The 23,514-nt window shown below is 52.8% G+C and overlaps 2 protein-coding genes and 1 pseudogene across 5 annotated transcripts in view; all 3 read left to right on the plus strand.

Moving 5' to 3' along the window:
* Positions 1-4,732, plus strand: part of ARID3B (AT-rich interaction domain 3B) — a 31,233-nt gene extending 26,501 nt beyond the window's left edge. For 2 of the 3 annotated variants that reach the window (XM_068410295.1, XM_068410296.1), the window contains exons 6-9: positions 169-428; positions 654-911; positions 3,598-3,702; positions 4,414-4,732. In XM_068410295.1, the coding sequence (XP_068266396.1) occupies positions 169-428; positions 654-911; positions 3,598-3,702; positions 4,414-4,565 (775 nt within the window). In that variant the 3' untranslated portion in view covers positions 4,566-4,732. The remainder of the gene's footprint in view (positions 1-168; positions 429-653; positions 912-3,597; positions 3,703-4,413) is intronic. The other variant, XM_068410297.1, reaches the window with a different exon arrangement.
* Positions 4,733-12,831: 8,099 nt separating this feature from the next.
* Positions 12,832-23,488, plus strand: CLK3 (CDC like kinase 3). Of its 2 annotated transcripts, XM_068410024.1 has the most exons (13): positions 12,832-12,909; positions 13,422-13,570; positions 15,636-15,843; positions 17,976-18,069; positions 18,341-18,407; positions 19,227-19,343; positions 19,521-19,687; positions 19,865-19,959; positions 21,540-21,669; positions 22,131-22,213; positions 22,491-22,570; positions 22,737-22,827; positions 23,134-23,488. In XM_068410024.1, the coding sequence occupies exons 2-13, from the start codon at positions 13,422-13,424 to the stop codon at positions 23,317-23,319; spliced, it is 1,467 nt and encodes a 488-aa protein (XP_068266125.1). In that variant the 5' UTR covers positions 12,832-12,909; the 3' UTR covers positions 23,320-23,488. The 2 variants fall into 2 exon arrangements, with proteins under 2 accessions (XP_068266125.1, XP_068266127.1); XM_068410026.1 differs by lacking the exon at positions 22,737-22,827 and having other exon boundaries at positions 23,134-23,275.
* Positions 20,001-21,531, plus strand: LOC137668479 (ubiquitin carboxyl-terminal hydrolase MINDY-2 pseudogene; annotated as a pseudogene).
* Positions 23,489-23,514: the final 26 nt, after the last annotated feature.

Consider the following 23,514-nt stretch of genomic DNA (forward strand, 5'->3'; position numbering starts at 1 on the left):
GTTGTGCTTCACACAGTGCTTATCAAACCAAGCGCAGCGGTGGTCGTGATACGCAGAGAGCCTCAGTCTGAAAGTCTTCCTGAATGCAATGCTGGGTGCTGCAGCCTCTTAATTTCGTGTTTTGTTGAGGAACCTGCTCGAGTTGTCCTGTGCTCGCCTCTCTCCCAGGTATATGAAGTACCTGTATGCCTACGAATGCGAGAAGAAATCCCTCAGCTCTCCTGCCGAGCTTCAGGCTGCAATCGATGGCAACAGGCGGGAAGGCAGGCGGCCCAGCTACAGCTCCTCTTTGTTCAGTTACTCGCCCACCACCACGGGGCCTCCTTCCCTCCTGTCTCCCCCAAAGATCCGCTTCCCCATCATCGGCGTCACGCCAGGCAGCGGGACCAGCAACCCTCGGGTGTCTCCGGCAGCAGCTGTCAGAAAAGGTCAGCTCCTTTTACTCGCGGCAAAGAGAGTGGCTGGGTTAAGAGGTGCAGGTGCTGAAACACACTTATTTCCCATTTTGTCCACCCAGACTAGTTTGGACTTGAGAGTAGTGGGACTTGGGTGGCTCAGGGCACGCAGAATATTCTGCCTGCGGTTTAAACCGTTGCGTGTTCGCTGTAGGAAGGGCTGTGGGAGGGACTAAGCGACCCTTTTTCCTTTGCCAGGTGACGGTGTGCCCTTGACTGTGTCTATGCCAAATCGTATTGCTGTGCCAGTGACCTTGGCTAGCCAACAGGCAAGTGTGGCAGCAAGAACAGCCACCCTGGAGCAGTTGAGGGAGAGACTGGAGTCAGGAGAGCCCCCGGAGAAGAAGGTCTCGCGGATGACGGAGGAGGAGCAGCGGCTTGTCCAGCAGGCTCTTCAGCGCAACCTCTTCAGCATGGCGCGGCAGATCCCCATGAAGGTCAAAATCAATGGCAAGGGTGAGCAGCACCTCTAGAGACACAGAGGGTCTGTGCAGACTGCAGCAGGGAGGGGACTGCTCCCAATCTAGGGTGGCAAACACCTCTTTACACACAGGCTTGATTATCTTGCCGGGTACCAGGCAGAGGTCGCCATCAAGAAGCTGATAAAACGAAGCACGATAAGTGCAAAGCTAAACTGCAGCAACACTTTGTTAGGTTTTTATTCCTGTTGATGCATAATCCTGCATCATCTGAGGCCAGAAACGCCCTAGCTGTGCTCAGAAAGCTCTGCATCTAAGCTAATAAAAGTGCTTGACCCATACAAGACCCTCGCTGTAGGCTGATGACCTCCTGTGTTGGTCGCAGTGAGGTTGCTTCAGGTCTTGAGCTGTTCTGTCTCCTCAGAACTTGCCCCGTGTGGGGAGTTCCCCCTTTCAGTTGGTGCTAGCTCAGTTGTCCTTGGAGCAGTGCTATGTTGTGTGCTGTGAGTAGGCTCGTTCCTTCACGGGAAACACATGGGTTGGCTGAAATTGCTTTGGCCCACGTAGCTGACACCCCTGTGTTTAATACTTCAGCTCCGAGAGTGTGGTTTAGCCTAGGCAAAGACAGCCCTGTGATTCGGCAGTCCATGAGATGACTTTTGGAGGGGAAGCCCTGTCATACATCAGCTGCTCAGCTTTCCCCTGCTCCCATCTGAGCCTCATGCCAGCGTTGTGCTGCAGGGGAATGATTTTTCTGTCCTTTTCCTAGTCAGGAACCCTTTTAATTGATCGTGGAGGTAACAGCTTTTTCTGTATGGGTAGCAGACTGCGGGAGGTGGGGTGGAGAGAGAGATGCCCAGCTTTTGGGAATCCTTTCTCAGGTGTGATGAGGAGGCCACGGAGACCTGGGTATCTGCAGGAGGCCTGACGCATCCCAGGGCTTTTAGCAAGTCAGGTGATTTCTACCAACATCTGCAACCCTACACACAGCCTGCAGGCAAAGAACTCCTGGTAAGGCTGGGTTAGAAGGTCACGTATAAGCAGCATTCATGGCCTGGGAAATGTACTCCTGAAATGCTTTGTAAAAGGGGAGTCACCCTGTAAAGGTCACGTTGTCAGGATCAATACTGTTATACAGGGGCTTCAAAAGCTGATTTAAGTGCCGTGGCTCCCTTACCTGTCCTGGGGGCTGCACTTCACTGCACAGCAGAGCCTCAGAAAATTTCAGGCCCGACAGCTGCTTCCTCCAAACCTTTTGATCCATTCAAATTAAAGGTCTCAGAGCCCCTATTAATTGTACATTTGGATGTAGGCACAAGGCCAGGCAGGTTTGGCATGGCTTAGAAGAAAGGGAAGAGTTGTTCCTGAGGCCTTTGCTGCGATGCTGGGAAATGCTTTGCCAGAAATATATACAGCAAAGGGTCAAAGCAGGTTCCCCTTTGAAGCAGTAGCAGCTTGCTGCGGAGTTAAATGGGATTGGGACTTCACATCACAATTCCTGACAGCTATGCATCCACCTCAATTTCACATTTACATTAAAAAAAACCCCAACAAAACAAAACAAAAACCAAAATAGTGAGTAAAAGGGAATACAAATTTTATCAAGTAATGTTTGTTCCCTCTCATCTCACTTTATTCTTTTTTAAATCTTCCTAAATCAAAATGCTGGGAACAATTTGAGTCTCTGCAAATAGTAACAGGCTGAGGGGTTGAGCCCTGAGGGCTCAATACTCTTCCCACCTTTGTTAGGTGACTGTGGACAAGTCTGTCCTGTCTTTCGTGCCCTAATTTTCCCAGTTGCAAAATAAAACCAACATTGTGCTTTGTAAAGTGCTTTTCAGAGTCGCTTTTGAAAAGCACCACATGAGTGATAGCAACATTTAGCTTAAATATTAAATGTCCTCAACATTCTTTCCAGGGACGGTGGAATTGCTGTCCCAGCAGACCTGAAAGGAGCTAAACCCATGTATTTTACATGCAGTGTCAGAGCCTGAGCAGACTGTCTGCATAATTTCTATCTGTTTTAATAGCCCAGTGCCCCAAAACCAACACTGGGTGGGCTGGTAACCATGATAACGGCTGTGCAAACTGGAAGCGTGGAGAAGCCATCCTACAACCCCGGCTCACAGTTAGGGGTGGCTTAAATTGGAGGTTCAGAAGCATCTGGGAGAATTGAAGGGGAGCTGAAGATCAAACATCAGTGCAGGGTGAAGCCCTGCTCTGCATTGGCACTTTCAGAGCTGCCCATCACTGCTTAGAAAGGAGTTTCCAGGGTGAGGACACCAAAAGAAATAGATTTCAGACATGTCGTAGGGGCAGCCAAGCATAAGTGTTGCTGGGTTTGAGTCCTGGGCGCCGTGTCCCCTCCCTCCAGTGGCCGCTGACGCTGCTGCAGGCTGAGTCCTGCCTAGGGAGTCACCCCAGCTCCCCGAGCAGCTGCCCCCCACCCCTCAGCCAAGGGGGAGAGGCCTGTGCGTGTGCTCCCAGGGTGCTGCACACACAGCCACAGGCCAGCCCTTTGACATACAGTCTGGTCTCATGTGCTGGCAGCTCTTTCTTTGGAGGGGATGTTAACTTGGCCCTCAGTGTGACTGGAAGTGGATGTTGTGTGAGGGTTTGCTCACCAAAGAGGAGACAAAGAGGGCTGCGTACACCTCTGATCATCTCTGGGTAGTGCAGGAAACAGGATAGTTCCTAACTCTGCATCTCTCTTTTCTTGGAAGAAGATAAACCGGACTCGGCGGCAGCAGCAGCAGCACTGAATTTGTCACCCAACGGCATTGGGAGTATTAACATGTCGGTGGAGATTAACGGCACAATTTATGCTGGTGAGAAAGAACCGCTGCTGGGGGTGGGTAGAGAGCCAGGCTGGTGGTGCGGAGTGGGACAGGGAGAGGGTGCTGTGCGCCCAGGGGCTGGTCTTTGCCAAAGCACAACACACACAGCCTGTTAGGTGGAGAAAGCTCAGCAGGAACTGTTCTCTTTTTTGGTCTTTGGCAGCCAAGGTGAATGCCAGGTGGTGGTGGTTAGAAGTCCCTTCCCTTAGATTTAAAAAATACTATAAAGTGTTAGCAGGAAGGAGTGTTATCCCTCTCCTGCTGTTGAGGAGTGGCTTTACTCAGCTTTACTCTGGGAAGCATGAATTGCTGTTGTCCCCCGTACTCTGCTCAAGCCGATTGACTTCCACAGGTCACGGTCCATCCTTGGACAAAGCCCAAGTGGAGGCTGGGCACTGCAGTGCAATGCAAGGGGCTTTTCTCCTCCAAAGGTGCTGAAGCCGTTTGGGATCTTTCAGTCCTCTGGAAGCAACACATCCCTGTGACAGAGGCTGCCAGAGCCAAGTCCTGGCAGATCCCTTCTTATATCCTGGTTATCATTGACCCTCTGAGCTGTCTCCAAGCCTGCTTGTCTTGCATTGAGCCCCTTTCTGTTAGGAGGAGGTCTTTGGGGTTGGATAGATGGCTCTGTACCCTGTCCTTCTCAGCCGTGCCACCCCACAGTCCCAGTAACCCTTCTCTCTACCTCCCTGTGCCTTGCAGGAGTGCTCTTTGCCCAGAAGCCAGTCGTCCATCTCATCGCAGGCTCCAGCACCCAAAGTTCCTGCAGCAGCAGCAGCTCCCACTGCTCTCACAGCCCTACCTCATCCCGGGGAACCCCCAGCGCAGAGCCCTCCACCAGCTGGTCTCTCTGATGGACGGCCGAGCCTGCTGTCTCTCACACTGGCCTCCGACAGCTCTTCCTCTCGGCAGGGAGCGAGCTGGGAAGGAGTCGCACAGATTTACCTCATCTCAAGGAACCTGGTTTTGTGGTTGGCCAATGGCAAGATGATGATGATAATGCTGAAACCTTTCCATGCCAGCGAGTTTTTCTTCATCGTCTGTTTGTCCAGCCTTTTTTTTTTTTTGTTCTCCCCTTTCTTCCTCCCTTTTGCTTTTTGTTTTCTTCCTCCTCCTCCTCCCAGGGTTTGCTGTGTTCCTGTTGAGGGGTGGGACATGGAGGGGAGGGGGGGGGACGCGCCTGGCGTTTTTCAATCAGGGATCGTCTCTAGGAGCTGCGGGTTGAGAGATGGCTGAGACGTCACCAAGGCAGGTGGAAAGAGCTGGAGCTGGGGCAGGGAAACTTGGTTCTCCTCGAACCAGTAGCCACAAGGACTCTTCCCACAAAACACCTCTGTGTATTGACAATCCTAAGAGCCAGTGGGGTGCCTTGCCGCTCTCCTCCCGTGGCTTGTGCTGCAGAAGGCCATGAGGCTGTGGAGCAGGCAAGTGGCCTCTCTTTTCTGCAGGCTCTGTCTTGGTCCGGTGTCTGTATGTCCTCCCCTAGAACACACACTCTTGGCTTGTGAGTCTCCTTCCCCCTCTGCAAGGTCTTGGCAAGAAGGGAAGGACTTTCTCACTGCTATGTTTGACCCATAGACACATTAAAAACCTCCCGATCAGCTGCTTCGTTCTCCTGGCTGGTGCTGGCCTCTTCCCTACTGTTGCCTTCAGGCTTTCAGCCAAGTTTTAAATGCCCTCAACCTTGTCTCTCACCACTTGAGGAACTCATCCCACTAACATTTACCCTGACAGCCTGAACTTCTTTTGGCTTGCTGTTTTGATCCTCTGCCCTCTTGACACAAAAGGGCTGTCATTTAGGTTGATCTGGGCTTCCTGGAGCCTCTTCCTTCTGGGAAGATGTCTTTTCAGTCGCCCCTGGAAGCTCTCCCCATCTGCGTGCTGAGAAAATAGGAGGTGATGTTTGAAATTTGCTTCAGTGGGGCTGTGTAGGTGTTGCACTTACTGTGACACATGATCTTCCTTGGTCTATGAACCGGCCTACAGATGCCCAGTCCTTCAAATTGTACATGAGCAAAAAGGGTCTTGTTCTCAGTTGAGGAAGACTTTGTTCTTCTGGGTGGAAGCAGAGAAAAGGAAATCAAGCCCTTCCTTGCCCTTTCCCCTCAGACCTCCAGCTGAAAGCAAATGAAGGCTGGCCATGGCTCTCCTGTGGCTGGAGCCAACCAAGCTGGCTTAGTGACTCCATGAACTCAACTCCTGCTCATGGCCTCATCCTGTCCCCTCTCCTCCTGGCCTCTCCCACGTGTGCTTTCCCCAGCCTGCAGATCGGGTCCAAGCACCCTCCATCCTGCCCTGGTGACGTCCTCCCCATCCTCCAGGCCCAAGTCAGGTTTTTTTTTTTGAGCAGATGAAATACCTCAGATATGTACTTGTTGTTGGGTTTTTTTTGTTTGTTTTGGGTTGTTTGTTTTGGGTTTTTTTTACCCTCTTCAGGAAGTATTGGCATATCTTATCGCTTGTTTTTATATGTGGTTTTGCTGACATTGTGTTTGATGGGGTGGGTTTTTTTTTTATATTTGTATCACCAAAGACAGAAAAAAAAAAAAAAAAGCTGAGTGCAGGAGCAGTGGCTTCCCCATCCTTTAGGGCAGCAGGAGATGAGCTGACCAGCATCATCGCAGGACATGTGCATGACACAGGAGGACAGGTAGAGATAGGAAGAGGGCAAGGGTGACTGCTGGCTTAGATCTGTCCCTCATGTTGGACACGAGGGTGTCTCCAAAATCCCTATTATCTTTCCAAGCTGACCTTTAGGGAAGCTGCTTACTGCAGCTGGGAGATGTTGGCACTACAGGCCTCTTGCAGAAAGGTGGGTTTTGGCACCTGAAAGCACAGCTTGGGCTTGTGTGGCACCCAGACCACCTCCTGACCCTGCACTGCTGAGCCCAAGCTCAGCCAAGAAGCATCTGTCCCTTCCCTGCTCAGTTTTTGTGATGCACTGTGAGCAATTTGAGCCTGAGCACTCTGTGGGACTGCACAGGTCCAGGGCAGACGCCCTCCTGTCGTACCTGTGGTTAGCTGTGGCACTGTCCCTGCGCTCCCAGGATGTCCTGCTCCCAGAAGCTGTTTATTTTATACTACTGAAAAGAGCATGGCTTTAAAAAAAACCCACCTCCTAGATACTGCCATGGGAAAAGCCCCATCAGCAGCCTGAGGATTGGGTTTAAAAATATCCATGGAAAATGAAATGAATAATCCTTCCTCTAACCTCTCAACATTCAGGTGCTGCTTTTCAGTCCTGCAGCACTACTCGCCTGGGCTCTGCTCTGTCCTGGAGAGCCGAGTGTTCCTGCTAAGGCTTGTGTAAACCACAAGCGCAGAACCGCAGAATCAACCAGGTTGGAAGAGCCCTCTGGGATCATCGAGTCCAACCATTGCCCTGACACCACCCTGTCAACTAGACCATGGCACTAAGTGCCATGTCCAGTCTCTTCTTAAACCCCTCCAGAGATGGTGACTCCACCACCTCCCTGGGCAGCCCCTTCCAATGGCTAATGACCCTTGCTGAGAAGAAATGCTTCCTAATGTCCAACCTCAACCTCCTCTGGCGAAGCTTGAGGCTGTGTTCTCTTGTCCTATCGCTAGTTGCCTGGGAGAAGAGGCCGACTCCCACTGCACTACAACCTCCCTTCAGGTAGCTGTAGACTGCACTAAGGTCACCTCTGAGCCTCCTCTTCTCCAGGCTAAACACCCCCAGCTCCCTCAGCCGTTCCTCGTAGGTCAGACCCTCCAGACCCTTCACCAGCTTGGTCGCCCTCCTCTGGACTCGCTCCAACACCTCAACACCTTTCTTGAAGTGCGGGGCCCAGCACTGGACACAGTACTCAAGATGCGGCCTCACCAGTGCCCAGTACAGAGGGACGATCACTTCCCCAGACCGGCTGGCTACACTATTCCTAATAGAGGCCAGGATGCCATTGGCCTTCTTGGCCACCTGGGCACACTGCTGGCTCATGTTTAGCCAGCTGTCGATCAGCACCCCCAGGTCTTTTTCCGCCGGGCCGCTTTCTAACCACTCTTCCCCCAGCCTGTAGCGCTGCAGAGGGTTGTTGTGGCCCAGGTGTAAGACCCGGCACTTGTTCTTGTTGAACCTCACGCCGTTGGTCTCGGCCCATCTATCCAACCTGTCCAGATCCCTCTGTAGGGCCTTCCTACCCTCCAGCAGATCGACACTCCCACACAGCTTGGGGTCATCTGCAAACTTGCTGAGGGTGCACTCAATCCCTACGTCTAGATCATCTATAAAGATATTGAACAGCACCGGCCCCAGAACTGAGCCCTGGGGAACACCGCTAGTGACCGGCCGCCAGTTGGACTTTGCCCCATTCACCACCACTCTCTGGGCTCGGCCATCCAGCCAGTTTTTAACCCATCCAAGAGTCCACCCATCCAAGCCCCGGGCAGCCAGTTTGTCCAGGAGGATGCTGTGGGAGACAGTGTCGAATGCCTTACTGAAGCCTAGACAGACACATCCACAGCCCTGCCCTCGTCTACTAAGCGGGTCACTTTGTCACAGAAGGAGACCAGGTTGGTCAAGCAGGACCTGCCTTTCATGAATCCATGTTGGCTGGCCCCGATGCCCCAATTGTCCTGCATGTGCCATGTAATGGCACTCAGGATGATCTGTTCCATCACCTTGCCTGGCACCGAGGTCAGGCTGACAGGCCTATAGTTCCCTGGATCATCCTTCAGGCCCTTCTTGTAGATGGGCGTTACATTTGCTAATTTCCAGTCAGCTGGAACTTCTCGAGTTAACCAGGACTGCCAGTAGATAATCCAGAGTGGTTTAGCAAGTTCATGTGCCAGTTCCTTCAGCAGTTGCAAGAGGCTCTGTGCTCTCTGTGTGTTTATACACTATGGCTGGAGTTACCCGCTAGCTGACGTGGTGAGGGCTTGGTGGGAGGAGGAGGGACAGTGGGTGAGCGTGCACATGTCCTGAGATAGATGCTGCTCCCAGACGTCCCCTTGCTGGTTGATTTCAGCCAGGGGAACGGCCACCAGCTGGGCATGGGGAAGCTGAGCTGCTCTTTGGCTGCAGGGTGTTGGCTTGGCAGACCCCGCAGGCCTCCACGGCATTTCATCCTCGCAGGCTCGGACAAGGTGTTCCAGACTCTGGGGCTTGTTCAGGTTGGGGTTGTTTTTTTTTCCCTTTTTTTGTTTTCTTTTGTTTGTTTTGTTTTATTTGGGGGTGGGTTTGGGGGCTGTTTCCTATGAGTGGGACTGGGGGACTTTTTGCTTTCCCTTCTGCTTTCTTCTCTGGTCCTGGGGAGCAGAGGTTAGTAATGGGTGGTTTTGCTTCTGTCTCACACGCTAACGTTGTGTTTTCTTGCACAGAAAGGCACTCGAATCACTGAACTGCTAAAACAGCTTTGACACTACTAGAGTATTAATGTTTATAAGCTTTACACAACTAGACTGGAAATAGACAGGGAGTAAAACAGATTTTGTATCCAATTCAGGGAAAGAGTCAAGTCGGGATGCGTTAACAGATACCTCAGTTAATAAAAAAAATAAGCTGCAACAATAAACTGGTCCTTGCCCAGTACATAAGGGCAAGGACCAGCCGTTCAGACTGTGAAGAGTAACCCTTTCCCTCAGCCTGGCGTTGATACTGGTGGTTGGTGTAATGCTTGTTTTGCCGAGCTCCAGATCTCCTGCTGAGCTGCCAGGCTCTCAGAGGGACAGGGTTATGGAAACCAGCAGCAGAAACGGGGCAGAGGGGCTGGGGAAGGGCTGAGCGAAGGGTGGTGGATCCCCTCTCCCCTGCTCCACTTCATTTCACTCGACCGTGATCGATTGTATCGTACTCAGGGGTTTTGATACTGCGGGTAGGACTGTTCCTCGCGGGAAGCGCTCCGCTTTGCAGCGTGGTTAATTCTCTTTCAACTCCAGACCAGCGAAGGTTTCGCAGCGAGCAGCCAAAAAATAAAAATCCAAAAGCCCCCCAGCTTGCTTCCCTGCAACCTTCATGCTCCTGTTTCAGGGGGATTTGCCAGCTGGGTTTGATGCCCACCTGGGGAAAAAAAAAAAAACAACAAAACCAAACCTTGCTCATCCTCTTCATCCCAGTTTCTGCTGGGAAGGCACAAGGATTGTGAGCTGGGAGAGGGGGAAGAGGTGAGGGCGGGGGGGAGGCTGCGCGCCTGCTCGGCTCCCAAAGTGAATGTGAACGTGTCACACCAAGTCCTTTTGGCCGCTGCGTGCGTGTGTGTGTGCGTGCTCCAAATGGATTCAGATCAGATGTTTTCACCAAACAGCTGCAGCAGCCTTGCTACTAGTTTTCTTACCTATTTAAAAAAGAAAAAGAAAATAAATAAATAAAAAGAAATGTGATAGCCTAGGCGGTGGATAAATACCTCAACGTCTCCTTCCAACAAGTGTCTGTATATGTTGTTGTTGGGTTTTTTCTATCTTACACGTTATCTGAATGTTTATATTCCAATAAACTTCTACCTCTTCACACGGTGACCCCACAAGCCTCCTTTGTTTCGCTTAAAGCGCGAGTTAAAGATTTCCCAGCCCTTTCTTCATCCCAGGGAAAGTATTCCTGGCAGCTGGGTCAGCCTAGAATGAGGTCTCTGTCCTTGCAGGCCTTGATGTTCCCAGTTTGTACCTCTGTGGGGAGAACTGGCCTGTAAAGCCGGTCTGGTGTGATGCACAAATGAGCTGGGAGGTGAAATGCTCTGGCTCCCAGGTCGGATGCTGGCTGGGAAGCCCTCCCTGTGCACCTCTGTGGGCAGAACAGTCATTAGATGAGTGATGCCATCTCCTTTCCTGGGCAGTCCTGAAGGACTTGGTTGCAGCCGTACCTGCCCCGTGTCCTTTACCTGGCTCCACGAGGGCCTGGCTGGGGCAGGATCTGCTCTCCCCAATCCCTCCTGCGTCGCTGCACAAAAAGGACATATAACACTTCCCCAGAGTTCACTATTTACATACCACCTGATGCTATTGTTTCCAGTCACTGAACCAGTTCAGCAGCTGGAGAGGAACTGGTTTCCAGCCCTTTTCATACCAGGGTTCCCAAGGCCCCAGTGTCATGTGTTTGTTTTGGCCAGTGGCCTGTCCAGTGCTGGGATGCGGCCCAGTATGTGACCTTCCTCATCCTCCCACCAAACTTGCCTCATCCCCAGCATCCCTACACCCATACACCTTCCCCAGCCCTACAGACCAGCATGGCTCTATGCCTGGGGTGGTCACGCTCCAGCCCTCCCAACTCACTCTCCAGGGGTGGCTGGAGGGCCACGGGCATTGGCAGCCATCGTTTGGGCTGGAATATAATCCTCCAGGCCAGTTCCCAGCCCAGCTCCCTTCCTTCTGTCCCTCCCCTAAATGCTGCCATTCCCTGCTCATCCCAGCCACAACCTGCCTCCCTGAACAAAGAACAAAGAGCTAAAGAGAGCCCGACGCAGATTAAAGCACCTGGGGTGTGAGACCCCACTTGCTTTTTCTCTTTCAAACATTAAAATCCCTTTACTTGAACCTGGCTCAGGCTCTGGCAGAGCTTTGTCCAGCCCCTGTTCTCCACAATCCCTCGCTGCAGGGCTGGAGGCGAAGCCAGCTCCGGGCACGGGGAGCTTGTTGCCCACCTCTGAAGCCCAAGTTTCCTAAGAAATTTCAGCCCTGACATCCAGGAGTTTGGTTCCCTGGGCCTTAAATGAGCAATTATGCAGAGATGCCACCCTGCTCAGCTGCCAAGGAGCCTGAAACCCCGCAGGCATCCCCACTAGAAGTGACAGAGCCCAGCTTGTCATCAACCCCTGTCACTCGTGGGGTCAACGGCGGCTCTCAGCCCCATTTGGTGGAAGGAGAGCGTGTGCAGAGCCCATGGGGAGAGAAGGTACATGGGTCACTGTGATGCAGAGCATGGTGACGGTCACCATGGCAAGGGTCGTCATGGTGAGGAAGGCCCAGTTGTGAGGAAGGCTGTGGTGAGGAAGGCCAAATTGTGAGGAAGGCCGTGGTGAGGAAGGCCATGGCGAGGCAGAGCCCGGCGAGGAAGGCCGTGGTGAGGCAGAGCCCCATGAGGAAGGCCGTGGCAAGGAGGGCCGTGGTGAGGCAGAGCCCCATGAGGAAGGCCGTGGCAAGGAGGGCCGTGGCGAGGCAGAGCCCGGCCAGGCAGAGCCCGGCAAGGAAGGCCGTGGCGAGGCAGCGTCCCGCGAGGAAGGCCGTGCGGCTGATACCAGACGGTTTAGTAACAGCAGGCCTCAAAGCAGGCCCTCAAAGGCCTACTCTGTGTAACCTTTAGACAGAATCAACTTTTCTTTCAGCAATTTTCCTTTCAGCTATAATAACAGTACGTTCTGAAGCTAACGGCATGTTTTGAAGACAGGGTCTGCTTCTGGGACTGATAACACTTAGAGTTACAGTCATCACTGACTCTTCCTTGCGCTTAGTCTTAGAGAATCCAAGGTCTCTGTTAAACTCCTCACTAATTACAAAGAAGGGCCAAAGATAAACAAGACTGTGAACAACATCTTCGTAGTGTCTTAAATGACTTGATTCGCAGCTCTGGCGCCAGGAGCAGAGATAAATCCTGTAAGAACCAGAACAGGATCTTCTTGGAGCCACCTGCGCGTGTCAGCAGAAAGGCCTCGACCGCGCTTGCGCAGAAGCGGGGTTATGCAGTGGACAGCATCACTATGGGGGGGTTACAACCACCAGAGCCCACCCAAAACCCCTTCCCCAATTTAGTAGGCATGTGCAAAGACAATTACATCATGTATTAGCATATGCATGTTTGTTGGAATAGGCGGGCTTTTCTCGGAATTGTACGAATATTCACTTTTCTATAACGTATATAACGCGTGTGCTTTTGTCTCTCAGTGTGACGCGAGGAGGAGAGATCCCCCGTGCACCCAGCGCTGCAATAAACCACTGTCGGCTTCTAAACTATCGCTTGGGTTAGAGAGTTTTCCTGGGGGCTATTTTCCGGTAACACGGCGGCGCGGGGGCCCGTGCCGAGGCAGCCCCCAGCTCCCGGTGCAGGCCTGGCCCGGCGCGGCAGTGGTTAACGGCGACCTCCGGGGCACCGGGAGGCGGCCACAGCGCGGCGGGGAGGAGCGACTCCGGCCGGGCACGGAGAGGCGGGCGGCGGCGGAAGCGGAAGCGGCGGCGCTGCGAGGCCGGTGGGGCCGGGCCGGGCCGCGCCAGGCCGGGCCGGGCCGGGCCGCAGGCGTGGAGGGCAGCGGAGGGGCGGTAAGCCAGCGGGGCCAGCCCGGGGGGGCGCGGAGCGGGGCTGGGGGGGCGCGGCGGGGGCGATCGGGTCGGGGCTGGGCCCAGCCGCAGCGCCCCGGGGTCGTGCTGGTGTCCGCGGAGGGGCCCGTGCCCCGGTGCGGGCAGGCGGCGGTGCCGCGGCCCCGAGCTCTCCGGTTCCGGGGCCTCGGGCACCCCCAGCTGAAGGGTAACGCCGGTTCCGCGGAGCCGGTTCGTAGAGGGGCGATCGTAGCGGGGGGAAATAACCGGTGACGTTCTGTGTAAACCCCGTCCCGGCTGGCGGCTGCTGGGGCTGGTGGGCAGCAGAGGTCTCGGTGCTCACGGTGGGCGAGGGTTGGTGGGCAAGGGTTTGCACGGTGGCCGTCGCCACGCTTCCCAAGCCCTTTGGGGTGGTCTGTGCCCGCAGCCTTTGGGCGAGGGGGTCCGAGGGGGTAGGAGGGCCCTCGGGGAGCCGGTGAAACGAGGTTTGAGCCAGTAACTTCTCGCCTCCTCAGATGCATCACTATAAGAGAGATCGGTCCCCGGTGCAGGAGAGCTTCCTGGCTCCCGAGCAGAAGAGGAGGAGGTCTCGTAGCAGAGACTACGAGGGGAGACTGCGCTACCCATCCCGGAGGGATCTCTCCAGGAGATTGCGGTCGAGGAGGTACGAGTGGGTTTGGGCAGGGGGAGGCACGGCGGCCAGCAGCCGGGCTGGCGTGGGGGAGCAAGCGGGGATGGTTATGCCATAAACCCTCGGCCTCCACTCTGGTGGTGTTTCAGAGTGAGTGCTGAGCGGCGGCAGCTTTCCTTGCCTGACTGCAGATCAGCTTTAAACCCGTAAATCCCAGGCATGGAAGCAAAGGGCTTAATTGTCTGTGCCTTCCCTTACACATTTCTGCCTCTGTATCTAGCCAAAAATTCATCCCAAAGTGACATCTTTAATATTAACGAGGGAGAACAGCCTGCCCTGGAATCACATTTCCCAGTTCTAATGCTGTGTAGGCATTACAAGTCTTCCTTTTTAAAAGCTGCGGCGAAGGTTCTGGAATAGAGGCGGGAGCCGTGTGCTGACAGGTCGGGTGTGTGACCGAAATAGGCTGGTGGTCCTCGCTGGTACCGGAGCCGGTGTGGTTCCACTGGTTGAATAGGGCAGGTGCAGCCAGAAGGGAGCTGAGTTCAGCTTTAAATTCCTGAAATGTTCGACAGATTCATTTCTCTTCCCAGCCTGGCTTTTGTTTACTCGAAGGAAGCGGGTTGTGAAGTACAGCTGACGCACACACCGGGCTTTCCCATCCTTTCATCTGATGGGTTACGTAGGATGGATTTGGGTGAAAACCTTCTCGCCCCTCTAGCCTCGCACTCTGAGCCTCTCGCAGGTTCGCTGCTCTCCTCTGTATTTTAGGTTGTTATTTCTGAATCCTTTGTACCTTAAAAGTGTGCACTGAAGTTTCACAAAGGCGCATTTGGAGTTGAGTGTTGGTGTTGGAACAGAGCCGTGGAGTTTTTTTGGTGTTCTGGATAGTTCAGCGGTGACCTAGAGCCGCTGCTGTCTTGGCAGGCAGCTTGAAACTTTATTCTTGATGCGAGACGAGCTGAACCACCACGCGCATACCTGCGTCCCGTTAAGCTGTCAGCGAGAGAGCTAATTGTTGCCAAAGCAGAGAGGCGCAGACAACAAAAGCTCCTGCTTCCGGACTGAAGCAGCTGCAGCGAGGAGAAGCCGTTGCTCCTCGCTGTCGGCTGGGTACCCAAGGCAGCATCGATCCGGCCAACACACTGCTCTGATTTCTGATCTGCAACATCTCCTACCTAAAACACGGCTTCTCGCTCAATGATGTGTGAAGCCAGACTCGTAGTGGAAGCTGTGTTATTAGACCAGCTGTAATGGCTGAGGTGGAGAAGACAGTCGTGCTTTTGGGGGTAGAAGCAGGGCACTGCGAAGTGACACCATTTTTACTGGACAGTTTAAAAGAGGTACCGTAATAGCCCTGCCAAGGAGGCACGTGGGAGCTGCAGAGCAGAAGGCAGGAGCTGCAGAATCGCAGCTCTAGCAGATACTCTCTAGTCGAGCGCAGGGCAGGGAGAGCTCTTCTCGTTACCTAAAACTGCATGTGCAACTCCAGCTGGTAAATACTCAGGGGAGCTTTGTCTGAGGTCTTCTGGCCCTTCCTGATGCAGAGATGAGCTTGACTGAAAGTTTCCCTTACCTATGCAGCCCTTGGTTGTCGTTCGAGGCATGGGAGCTTGAAAATACTGTGGAGACCAAATGTTCCTTCTGGCCCTTGCTAATGCTCTGTTGAGCTGGCGTGCGTGCGTACACCGAAGGGTTGGTGTTTTGGGGCCTGCGGTCCCCGCTGGGGTGGTGACTAGGGCACCGCTGCTGCCTTCAGTTCTCATTTGTTTACGAACTAAGGAGAGTTGTTCCTGGGGGAAAACACTTGCATACGGTGGCGGAGGTGGCTCAGATGAGGTAGGCAGCTCAGACGGAGCTCGAAGTGGGTGGTTTCCCCGCCCCGGCTCCTTGAAACGTGGGAGTGCAGCACCATTTTCTCTTTCTGTTACTGGAGAAACTTGGTGAGAAGTGCTCAGCCTTTGAGCCCCAGCGGAGCGGGGGTTGAAGTGAGGATGCTTGCTGTTGTTCCCCTGCCTCCTGCAGGAGCACTTAGTTTCAGCAGGACTCTGCCTTTCGTGCTTTCCCAGACATAAATGTGTTTTTGTTTGTGCTACAGCCATGACAGGGTGCCTTATCAGAGGAGATACAGACGGGACAGCAACGCCTACAGATTTGAAGACCGGAGCCCGTCTTTCGGAGAGGATTATTACTCGACCCGCTTGCGAAACCGGTGGCGATCCAGAGGCAGAGAGCAGCACCATCCGAAGAAGCACCAGCATCGCTGCCGGAATCGCAGGACCAGGTCTCGTAGCAGTACCTCCTTGGTGAGTAGCATCCAAAACGAGTTCAGGATTGTTCAGGGTTTTAACTGTTCTTACCTCCTTTCAGCTCAGAGCGCTCTGGGTGAGTACCTCTAATCCTATTTTTTAGTGTTTGTTTTCATGACGTGGAATGTATCGTCCAAAATCTGTGTCTTGTTAAGCAGGAAGCGTTTGTAGCTGGTGGTTTTTACTAGTCCAGCCCCTGTAGCCTTGATACATGAGGAAACTAAGCTGTATTCTTTATGGCCAGGGAGGGGATCAGGCAACGCTTCAAACGGCAGCCTGCCTGCTGCAGATCAGTCGTTGTGCAGGTTTAGAGAGGGCCAGGGCTTCGCTTCAGCATCCTGCTGCTTCTCTGGGGGCGTTTGGTACGCAGCGGTGGTACGGAGCGCTCCTGCCAAGGCACCTCGGTGTGACTTTGTGCCAGGACCTCGTACCAGAGGGGCTCAATCGGCCTGGTTCTCCCGAGTTGTTAGCCCTGTGGTTATTAACCCCTGTGCCACGGGACTTAGAAGGCAACTTCCACCTTCTGAGGATATGCACGTGTCCTCTTTGCCTATTTCCACACGAGTCTCCTGGGATTTCAGCTTCTAAACTTCCCCGTTTTCCACCCTGAAATGTAGTTATTCCTTTCAAGGATTAACAGGGAATATTTGCGAGTGGGTGGGGAGGCTGGGCCCCACTTGCAGCAATACCCTGGAAGTGGTGTGAGGTATCAGACCAAATGTCTTTGCTTCACTCCTGTGAGGGACATTTCCATCTTTCACAAGTTTTGTTGCTTTTAAATGTAATTCCAACTAAATGACCGAGTCCTGATCCCTGCAGTTATCTGCACAGCTGGGAACTTCTGATGGTCTGTTGCTTTTCTCCTTTTCTTTCTTTCCCGTTGACTTCTTCATTTTAGTTTTAGACAGAGCCAGGGTTATAACAAAACCCCTCTGGTGCGGTTGGTGTGTGCACGGGCGGTGATAATGGTGTGCAGGTTTGGGCTGGCATGTGACCTAAATCCTTTGAAGTCTCACAGCTCTCTCAACTGTCCTCTCTCCCTTCTCCCCTCCGTTTCAGCTGACCTTTTGGGGGTTGATTGTAGCTCATTATTTTGGACTAGGTCGGGGGGTGAGGGGCAACAGAAGAGAAGCCTGATAGAAGCTCAGATGTGGAAACGTAGAGCTTTGTATTAATTTCTTTGGCTGGAGAGATTGTAACTTATTTTTAAGGCTGAACAGAAAAAGATGAGGAATTAGGGCAGCTTGCTTTGTGGACCCCGGGTCCTTTTGGGAACGTTCAGCTGGTTTTCCAGTAGAAGCTGGCAGTAGCAGGGGGGAACGTGACCTCATACCTTTAGTGGATGCCTGAAGCGGAGTGAACCACTCCCACTGGGGATTAATTTAACTGTCCTGTTCCTCAAGTTCTCCCAGGCTTCAGATGGCATCCTAAGGCCGATGTGCAGCGGCAGGTCTGTTTGCAGCCAGTCGGGGTACGGACCGAGGCTCAGCGTGGTAGTTGGTTCTGTCGAGAAGGGAAGGGCTGGTCCGTAGCCGGGCAGGACACGGCTCTGCGTAGCTGCCCGTCTATTCCCCGAGGTACAAACGAGCGGGCTGCAGAGAGGGAGAACTGCTACTCTGGCTTCTACTGGACAGCTTGGCCAAACCCACGGCTTGTATACCCTTCGTCACGTTTGCCAGAGGAGAAAATGTCCTTCTTGTGGCAAAGCCCTCCTCTTCTTGCACCTCCGGCAGCATCCTCCAGTGCTGCAGGGGAAGCTGCTGCTCTGTGGGCAACGGTGGTGCCAAGCCAAGCCACCGTAACCCTGGAGCTTCCCAGCTGCTGGTTCCCTTCAGAGGAGAGGGGGGCGTTTTCCTGCCTAAGAGGTGGCTGTAGCTAATGAGTTGTCTTTACATAGCTATAGCTGTTGATTACTTTTCTGTTTTGAAGGTAGTTTGTGTCTTGACGTGTCCCTTGCAATATCCCTATCGTTATATATGCTGTGTGCCTTATGAAATGCTGGGATCTGGAAAATCCAACCACCGACGCATCGTCACCTCCAACCTTTGAATGACAACTCAATCGTGCCACTTGGAACCACCCGCTGTGCACGCTTGGTTGTACGCCGTTGCGGTGTGCGGTGCGTACAGAGAAGCCAACAGAGCAGTAAGCACAGCAGGAGAGTGGAAGATGACAAGGAAGGCCACCTGGTGTGCAGGATCGGCGATTTCCTTCAAGAGCGATGTACAGCCACCTTTCGTAACACTTTACCTCCCTAGTTTCTATCCCCGTGTTAGACGAGATCTCTCGTATTGTACTGGAGGGGTCTCTATATCTGCTTATAAATGGACTGAGCAGTAAATTGCCTGAGGCAGACAATAGATGCTTGAGTTTTTAAAGAGCGTAGCAGTGAGAGACATTTTGTTTGCTTTGACATTTTATTGCTGTGAAATGGCAGGGCCTCAGCTCTCGCCCAATCCCTGAAGTTCACGTCCGCTCCTGTTTTCTCTCCTAGATGAAATTGTCGGCAACCTTGGTGAAGGCACTTTTGGCAAAGTGGTGGAGTGTGTGGACCATGCCAGGTGGGCACCTTTCCCTTCCAGATAAGGGAAGGGACGTCGTCTGTCCCTTGTGTGACTGGCCCACGTGTTCACAAGCGTGGCAGGATTAACGCTGCCGGTTTTGCCTGGGCCTCCACTGCACCAAGCTGTTGTCACCTTCCACTTGTCGCTACGGTAGAAGTTAGTTCTTGTAGCAAGCAAGAAGTGGCTTGGGTCATAGCTCAGCCCCCCTGAGTTTGCAGACTCGTGTTAAGGGAAGCAGGGTAGTGTGTTCAGGGGCTTCGGGCTTCAGCACAGGCTGTTCTACTGCCCCAACTCCAGCCAGGCAGCTGGGGAAAGTGACCTCTTAAACTTTTGGCATATTTATCTTTTTTTTTAACCTCTCCTGTGATTACACTTGACCCCTGTCTCTTCCTGACCTTTTGTCTGGCTCTGAGCCGTGGGCTCAGCTCAGTATAGGAGCCGCTGGGATCTCCTGCCTCCTCAGAAACTTCTCTGGCACGGCTGGAGAGGGGAGGTGGCTGCTGGAGGCGCGGTGACCTTGCGGACAGCTGTGTCAGGAATCGGTGCGCTCGCAGCGCTGGCTGCAGCTCTCTTTGGAGCCTTACGCAGCAATAGCCTCTCACTTCACCTTTTCCATGGTGATATTTAACTACTGGTCAAGCAGCATGAATCTTTGGCAGACCTCAAGAGCTTTGTTGGGACCCAGAACTGACTAAGCCTCTTAGCACATGAACACACGATTGGAGTAACTGGCACGTGCCCTCTCTCTGTGGACTGAGGATGGATGTATGTAGGCTTTTTCTCTGATTTCATCCTTTTTTTCCTCTTCCCTTACAGAGACAAAGCTCAGGTGGCGCTGAAAATCATAAAAAATGTTGGAAAGTACCGAGAAGCAGCTAGGCTGGAAATCAAAGTCCTGGAAAAAATCAGAGAGAAGGACAAGGAGCACAAACAGTAAGTTCCTACGAGCCTCCTGGGTAGTCGGTACCATGTCCTTCCAGACGAGCAGTCTGCTTGGGCAATGTCCAGAGAAACACGGGGCTGAGGACTGGAACACCAGCAACTGGAAGAATGACTGTTCTGTGGAGTCCCTGAATGCTGGTTAATCCTCGTGTCTTTCTCTCCCCGCAGCTTGTGTGTCCTGATGTCAGACTGGTTCAACTTCCACGGCCACATGTGCATTGCCTTTGAGCTTCTGGGCAAGAGCACTTTTGAGTTCCTGAAGGAGAACAACTTCCAGCCGTACCCTCTCCCTCAGATCCGGCACATGGCCTACCAGCTCTGCTATGCCTTGAGATGTAAGTCACCCAGGGCCAGCCTTGCCAGGCGACGGTGTCTCACCAGAACGGGCTGGGAGGGAGCTGAGCAGGACTTGGCTTGGCTGGAAGCGGCGCTTTGATGGGCAGAGTTGTCTGGGTGCTTCAGTCATTCTTACATGTATTTTTTTCTCTTTCTCCTCTTTGCCACCTGTGCAGTTTTACACGAGAACCACCTGACTCACACGGATCTCAAGCCAGAAAACATCTTGTTTGTCAACTCAGATTTTGACACTCTCTACAACAAGAAAAAGGTGCGTTATGTCCGAAAGAGAAGCAAAGACACCAGGAATAGCCTGCCTCTCCCTGCAGAAACTGGATCCTCCCTGTTCTGTACATGGCCACAGGGCCTTAGAAGTCTGCTTAGTGGGAACAAACTGGAAGTCAGGCCTCTTCTTTCTCCTGTGTCTTCTAAAAGCTTGCTTCAGTGGCTCCAGCCCATGAAGTGGAGTGTTCAGCAGCTTCCTTTAACACTGATCTGACATGTAACCTGACGGATCTGACAGATCCTGCCTGTTGCTGGCCATCATGAACGTGCTGCTCCTGGCTTGGAAGATTAAGCTGCCCCCAATGATGGAAATCATAACGGCTGAACAGCTGACGGAATACTTAGGAGACTATATTCTTGATGCAAAACCTAAAGAGATATCTGAAATTCAGCGTCTAAAGTATGAGCAGAATATGAGTGATGCAATGGCAATTCTACATGAGTTACAGAGGGGTCTGGGTGTCAGTGTGAAGTTTACAGGTGTACGAGTATTTGAATACACACCTGAAGGCACAGTGATCTTCTTGATACCCCCTTGCACCATGGATGGTAGGTGGACCCTCGGGTTGCTGACACAGTAAAAGCAGTTGGTAACTGCAGTTAATCAGCTAGTGAAGATAATTTCTTGTGAACAGTTGGACAACAGTGAACTGGTTAGTGAAGGTTTTGTAGCTGAGTAATTTCTAAACAACAGCTACACAGCTGACATACCATGGACTGTGTGAGTTGACTACAGCTGTCCAGGAGGGAGAGCTTTGTGTGTTCTTCAGGAACAACCATTTTAGCACCATGACCAAATACAAGGGTCAGCTTTACCTGCTAGTGACAGACCAGGGCTTTCTTACAGAAGAGAAAGTTGTTTGGGAAAGCTTACCCAAGGTGGTTGGGGATGGAAATTGCTGTGATTCTGAATTCCACCTACAGTCTCCATCACACCCTGAAACTGTCTACAGAGGGCAGCAGGATCAAATAGATCAAGACTATCTGATGGCATGGTCTCTACAACAAGAGCAGCAAAATCAAGAGTTTAACTGGGAACAGATCGCAGAAGGAATCAGTGATCTAGAGCTAGCAAAGAAGCTCCAGGAAGAGGAGGACGGGAGAGCTGCTCAGTACTACCAGGAACAAGAACAAGCAGCTGCTCAGGTCCAGCAGGTGCAAGGTGCTGCTTCTCCAGCAAGTGGAAGACAATCTGGGAGTCATGAACGCAAACAGAAAGAGCCTCGAGAGAGAGAGAAAAAGAGAAAAATAGCTGTATTCTCTTGTAATAGAAAATGGATTTAGTCCAGAGCCAAGTGCGTGTCCTCAGAAGCAAAAACAAGGAGTAAAAAGGAAGACAAACCCGTTACATGCCGCCTGTGCCTGATTATCACGGTTGGACTCGATGATCCCAGAGGTCTCTTCCAACCTGATTGATTGATTCTGTAAAGAGCTCAGAGCTTCACAGTTACAATCCTGATTAGTAGTGCAGACAGGGCAGTTCTGGGGTCGGAGGGCTCCTCTCAAAGCCTAGCTGAATCCCGAACCAGCTATTAGAAGCACTAAGGACTTCTTCTTTGCTTGCAGAAATGCGAGGAGAAATGCATTCGGAACACGAGCATCCGCGTGGCAGACTTTGGAAGTGCCACCTTCGATCATGAGTACCACACCACTGTCGTGGCTACCCGGCACTATCGTCCACCAGAAGTGATTCTCGGTGAGCACTGCTGGGGTTGCGGGAGTCTCGGAGGGGTGGAGGAGAACAGTTGTCCCAAGGATGCTGTAGGATGATGCTGGCTAGAGGAAAACAGCTGAAAGCGCTCCAGTTCTGGCTTGGGAACAGCCTGTTCCATGCCTTGCTTCAGTGCCAACTGGGTGGTCCCAAGGTCCTGATTAATGATGGATAGCGCAGGCCCTCGAGCTGGAGTTCGGAGAGCTGAGGAAAGCCTGTGAGACTCGGGAAGTTCTCCTCTTGGCTTTAGGGGAACGTGGAGTCAGCTTAAGCTGAAACAGAATCATCGCAGGGGGATGTGACAGTCCTCTTGTCAGTGTGTAGCACCGGAACGGGCACGGATAACTTCTAGGTCTGTCTTCATGTAATCCCTGCGGTTTCAACACGGAACTAGCAGAAATGTGGTGGGACTCAGGAGCGCAGAGTTAACTGGGTTCTCTTTGCAGAGCTGGGCTGGGCACAGCCGTGCGATGTCTGGAGTACCGGCTGCATTCTGTTTGAGTATTACCGCGGCTTCACGCTCTTCCAGGTATGATTCTCAGGAGAGGCATTGTACCCTAAGAGTCCTTAATGCGAAGGGAAATGCAGATCAGGCACTAAAAATTGGAAGCAGAATTTGAAAATAAACCCAGGAAAACTCCCAGTGTGAGGATTCGTGCCTTGCTGGAAGGACAAGGAGGAGAGGAACTGCATCAGTCCTGACGGAGGCTTGTCTCTTCTTCCCCTGTGCTTATACAGGGGACAGACCTTTTGTCACCAGCTCTCCAAGTTCTGAATTAAGGCACCGTTGCTCTTTTCCTTTGCAGACCCATGAGAATCGTGAGCATCTTGTCATGATGGAAAAAGTCCTCGGGCCAATTCCTTCTCACATGATCCACAAAACTCGGTAAGAACCTCTTCCTCACCTAAGCCAGTCCGGTCAACTCTTTGTGGCTCATTACTCAGGATACCAATTCCCTGTCCTCCCACGGGGTCACACCTACATGGCTAGAGCTCTTCCGAGTACGTATGCCCCCCGCGTAGCCTTGCTGAACACCACCTTTCCTCTCCAGGAAGCAAAAATATTTCCACAACGGGAAACTGGTATGGGATGAGAACACGCCCAATGGGAGATACGTCCGAGAGAACTGCAAGCCCCTGCGGGTAGGTGCTGCTCTGTGGCTGCTGGAGGGCTGGCTGCATCCCAAGGCTGAACTGCTGTGCAGTTCCCTCCCCCAGAGCAGCGGTGTGGGGCTTAGGGAGGGGAGTTTCCCTTACCCCTGCTGCGGGTAACCGGCTTTCACAGACTCAAAAGTTTACTGGACAGGTACTAGGGCCTTGGAGGGAGGCTGGACTTCAGGATGGGAAAGGGCCAGTGCCTCGCCGTGTATCACCAAGTGAGGGCCTCAGGTTCGCTCCCTGTCCTCCCAGAGCACTACACTCCTCTGTCCCCCCGCCCTTCTCTTTCAGACGTACATGCTGCATGACTCGCGGGAGCACGTACAGTTCTTTGACTTGCTGAGGAGGATGTTGGAATTTGACCCTTCCCACCGGATCCCGGTCTCGGAAGCCCTCCTGCATCCCTTCTTCGCTCGCCTCTCCGCAGAGGAGAAGATGCTGTGTGGTCAAGACGCCAGGCGGGACCTGCCCAGATGACAGCTGGGGAGGGTGGGTGGGCTGCCTCCTGGGGATCTCTGAGGCCAGAGGGGCTGGACACTGCAACAAGGACCGTGGGAAGGGGAAGGGAAGAGAAGCTACATGGGAAAGCACAGTTTTGTCTATTTATATGTTGTAAAGTTAAAAATAAAAGTGTTTCTTATTGTTTGATACTTCCCTTGTAGGCAGGTGTAG

This window comes from Nyctibius grandis, chromosome 11, assembly GCF_013368605.1.
Source record: "Nyctibius grandis isolate bNycGra1 chromosome 11, bNycGra1.pri, whole genome shotgun sequence".
NCBI classification, from domain to species: Eukaryota; Metazoa; Chordata; class Aves; order Nyctibiiformes; family Nyctibiidae; genus Nyctibius; species Nyctibius grandis.

Bases quoted from the DNA above. Each gene is read 5' to 3' on its own strand.
- CLK3 (XM_068410024.1), top strand. From the start codon at position 13,422: ATGCATCACTATAAGAGAGATCGGTCCCCGGTGCAGGAGAGCTTCCTG. The intron at 19,688-19,864 runs GTAAGTCACCCA...CCACCTGTGCAG, and splicing joins GCTCTGCTATGCCTTGAGAT to TTTTACACGAGAACCACCTG. The intron at 22,214-22,490 runs GTATGATTCTCA...TTTCCTTTGCAG, and splicing joins GCGGCTTCACGCTCTTCCAG to ACCCATGAGAATCGTGAGCA.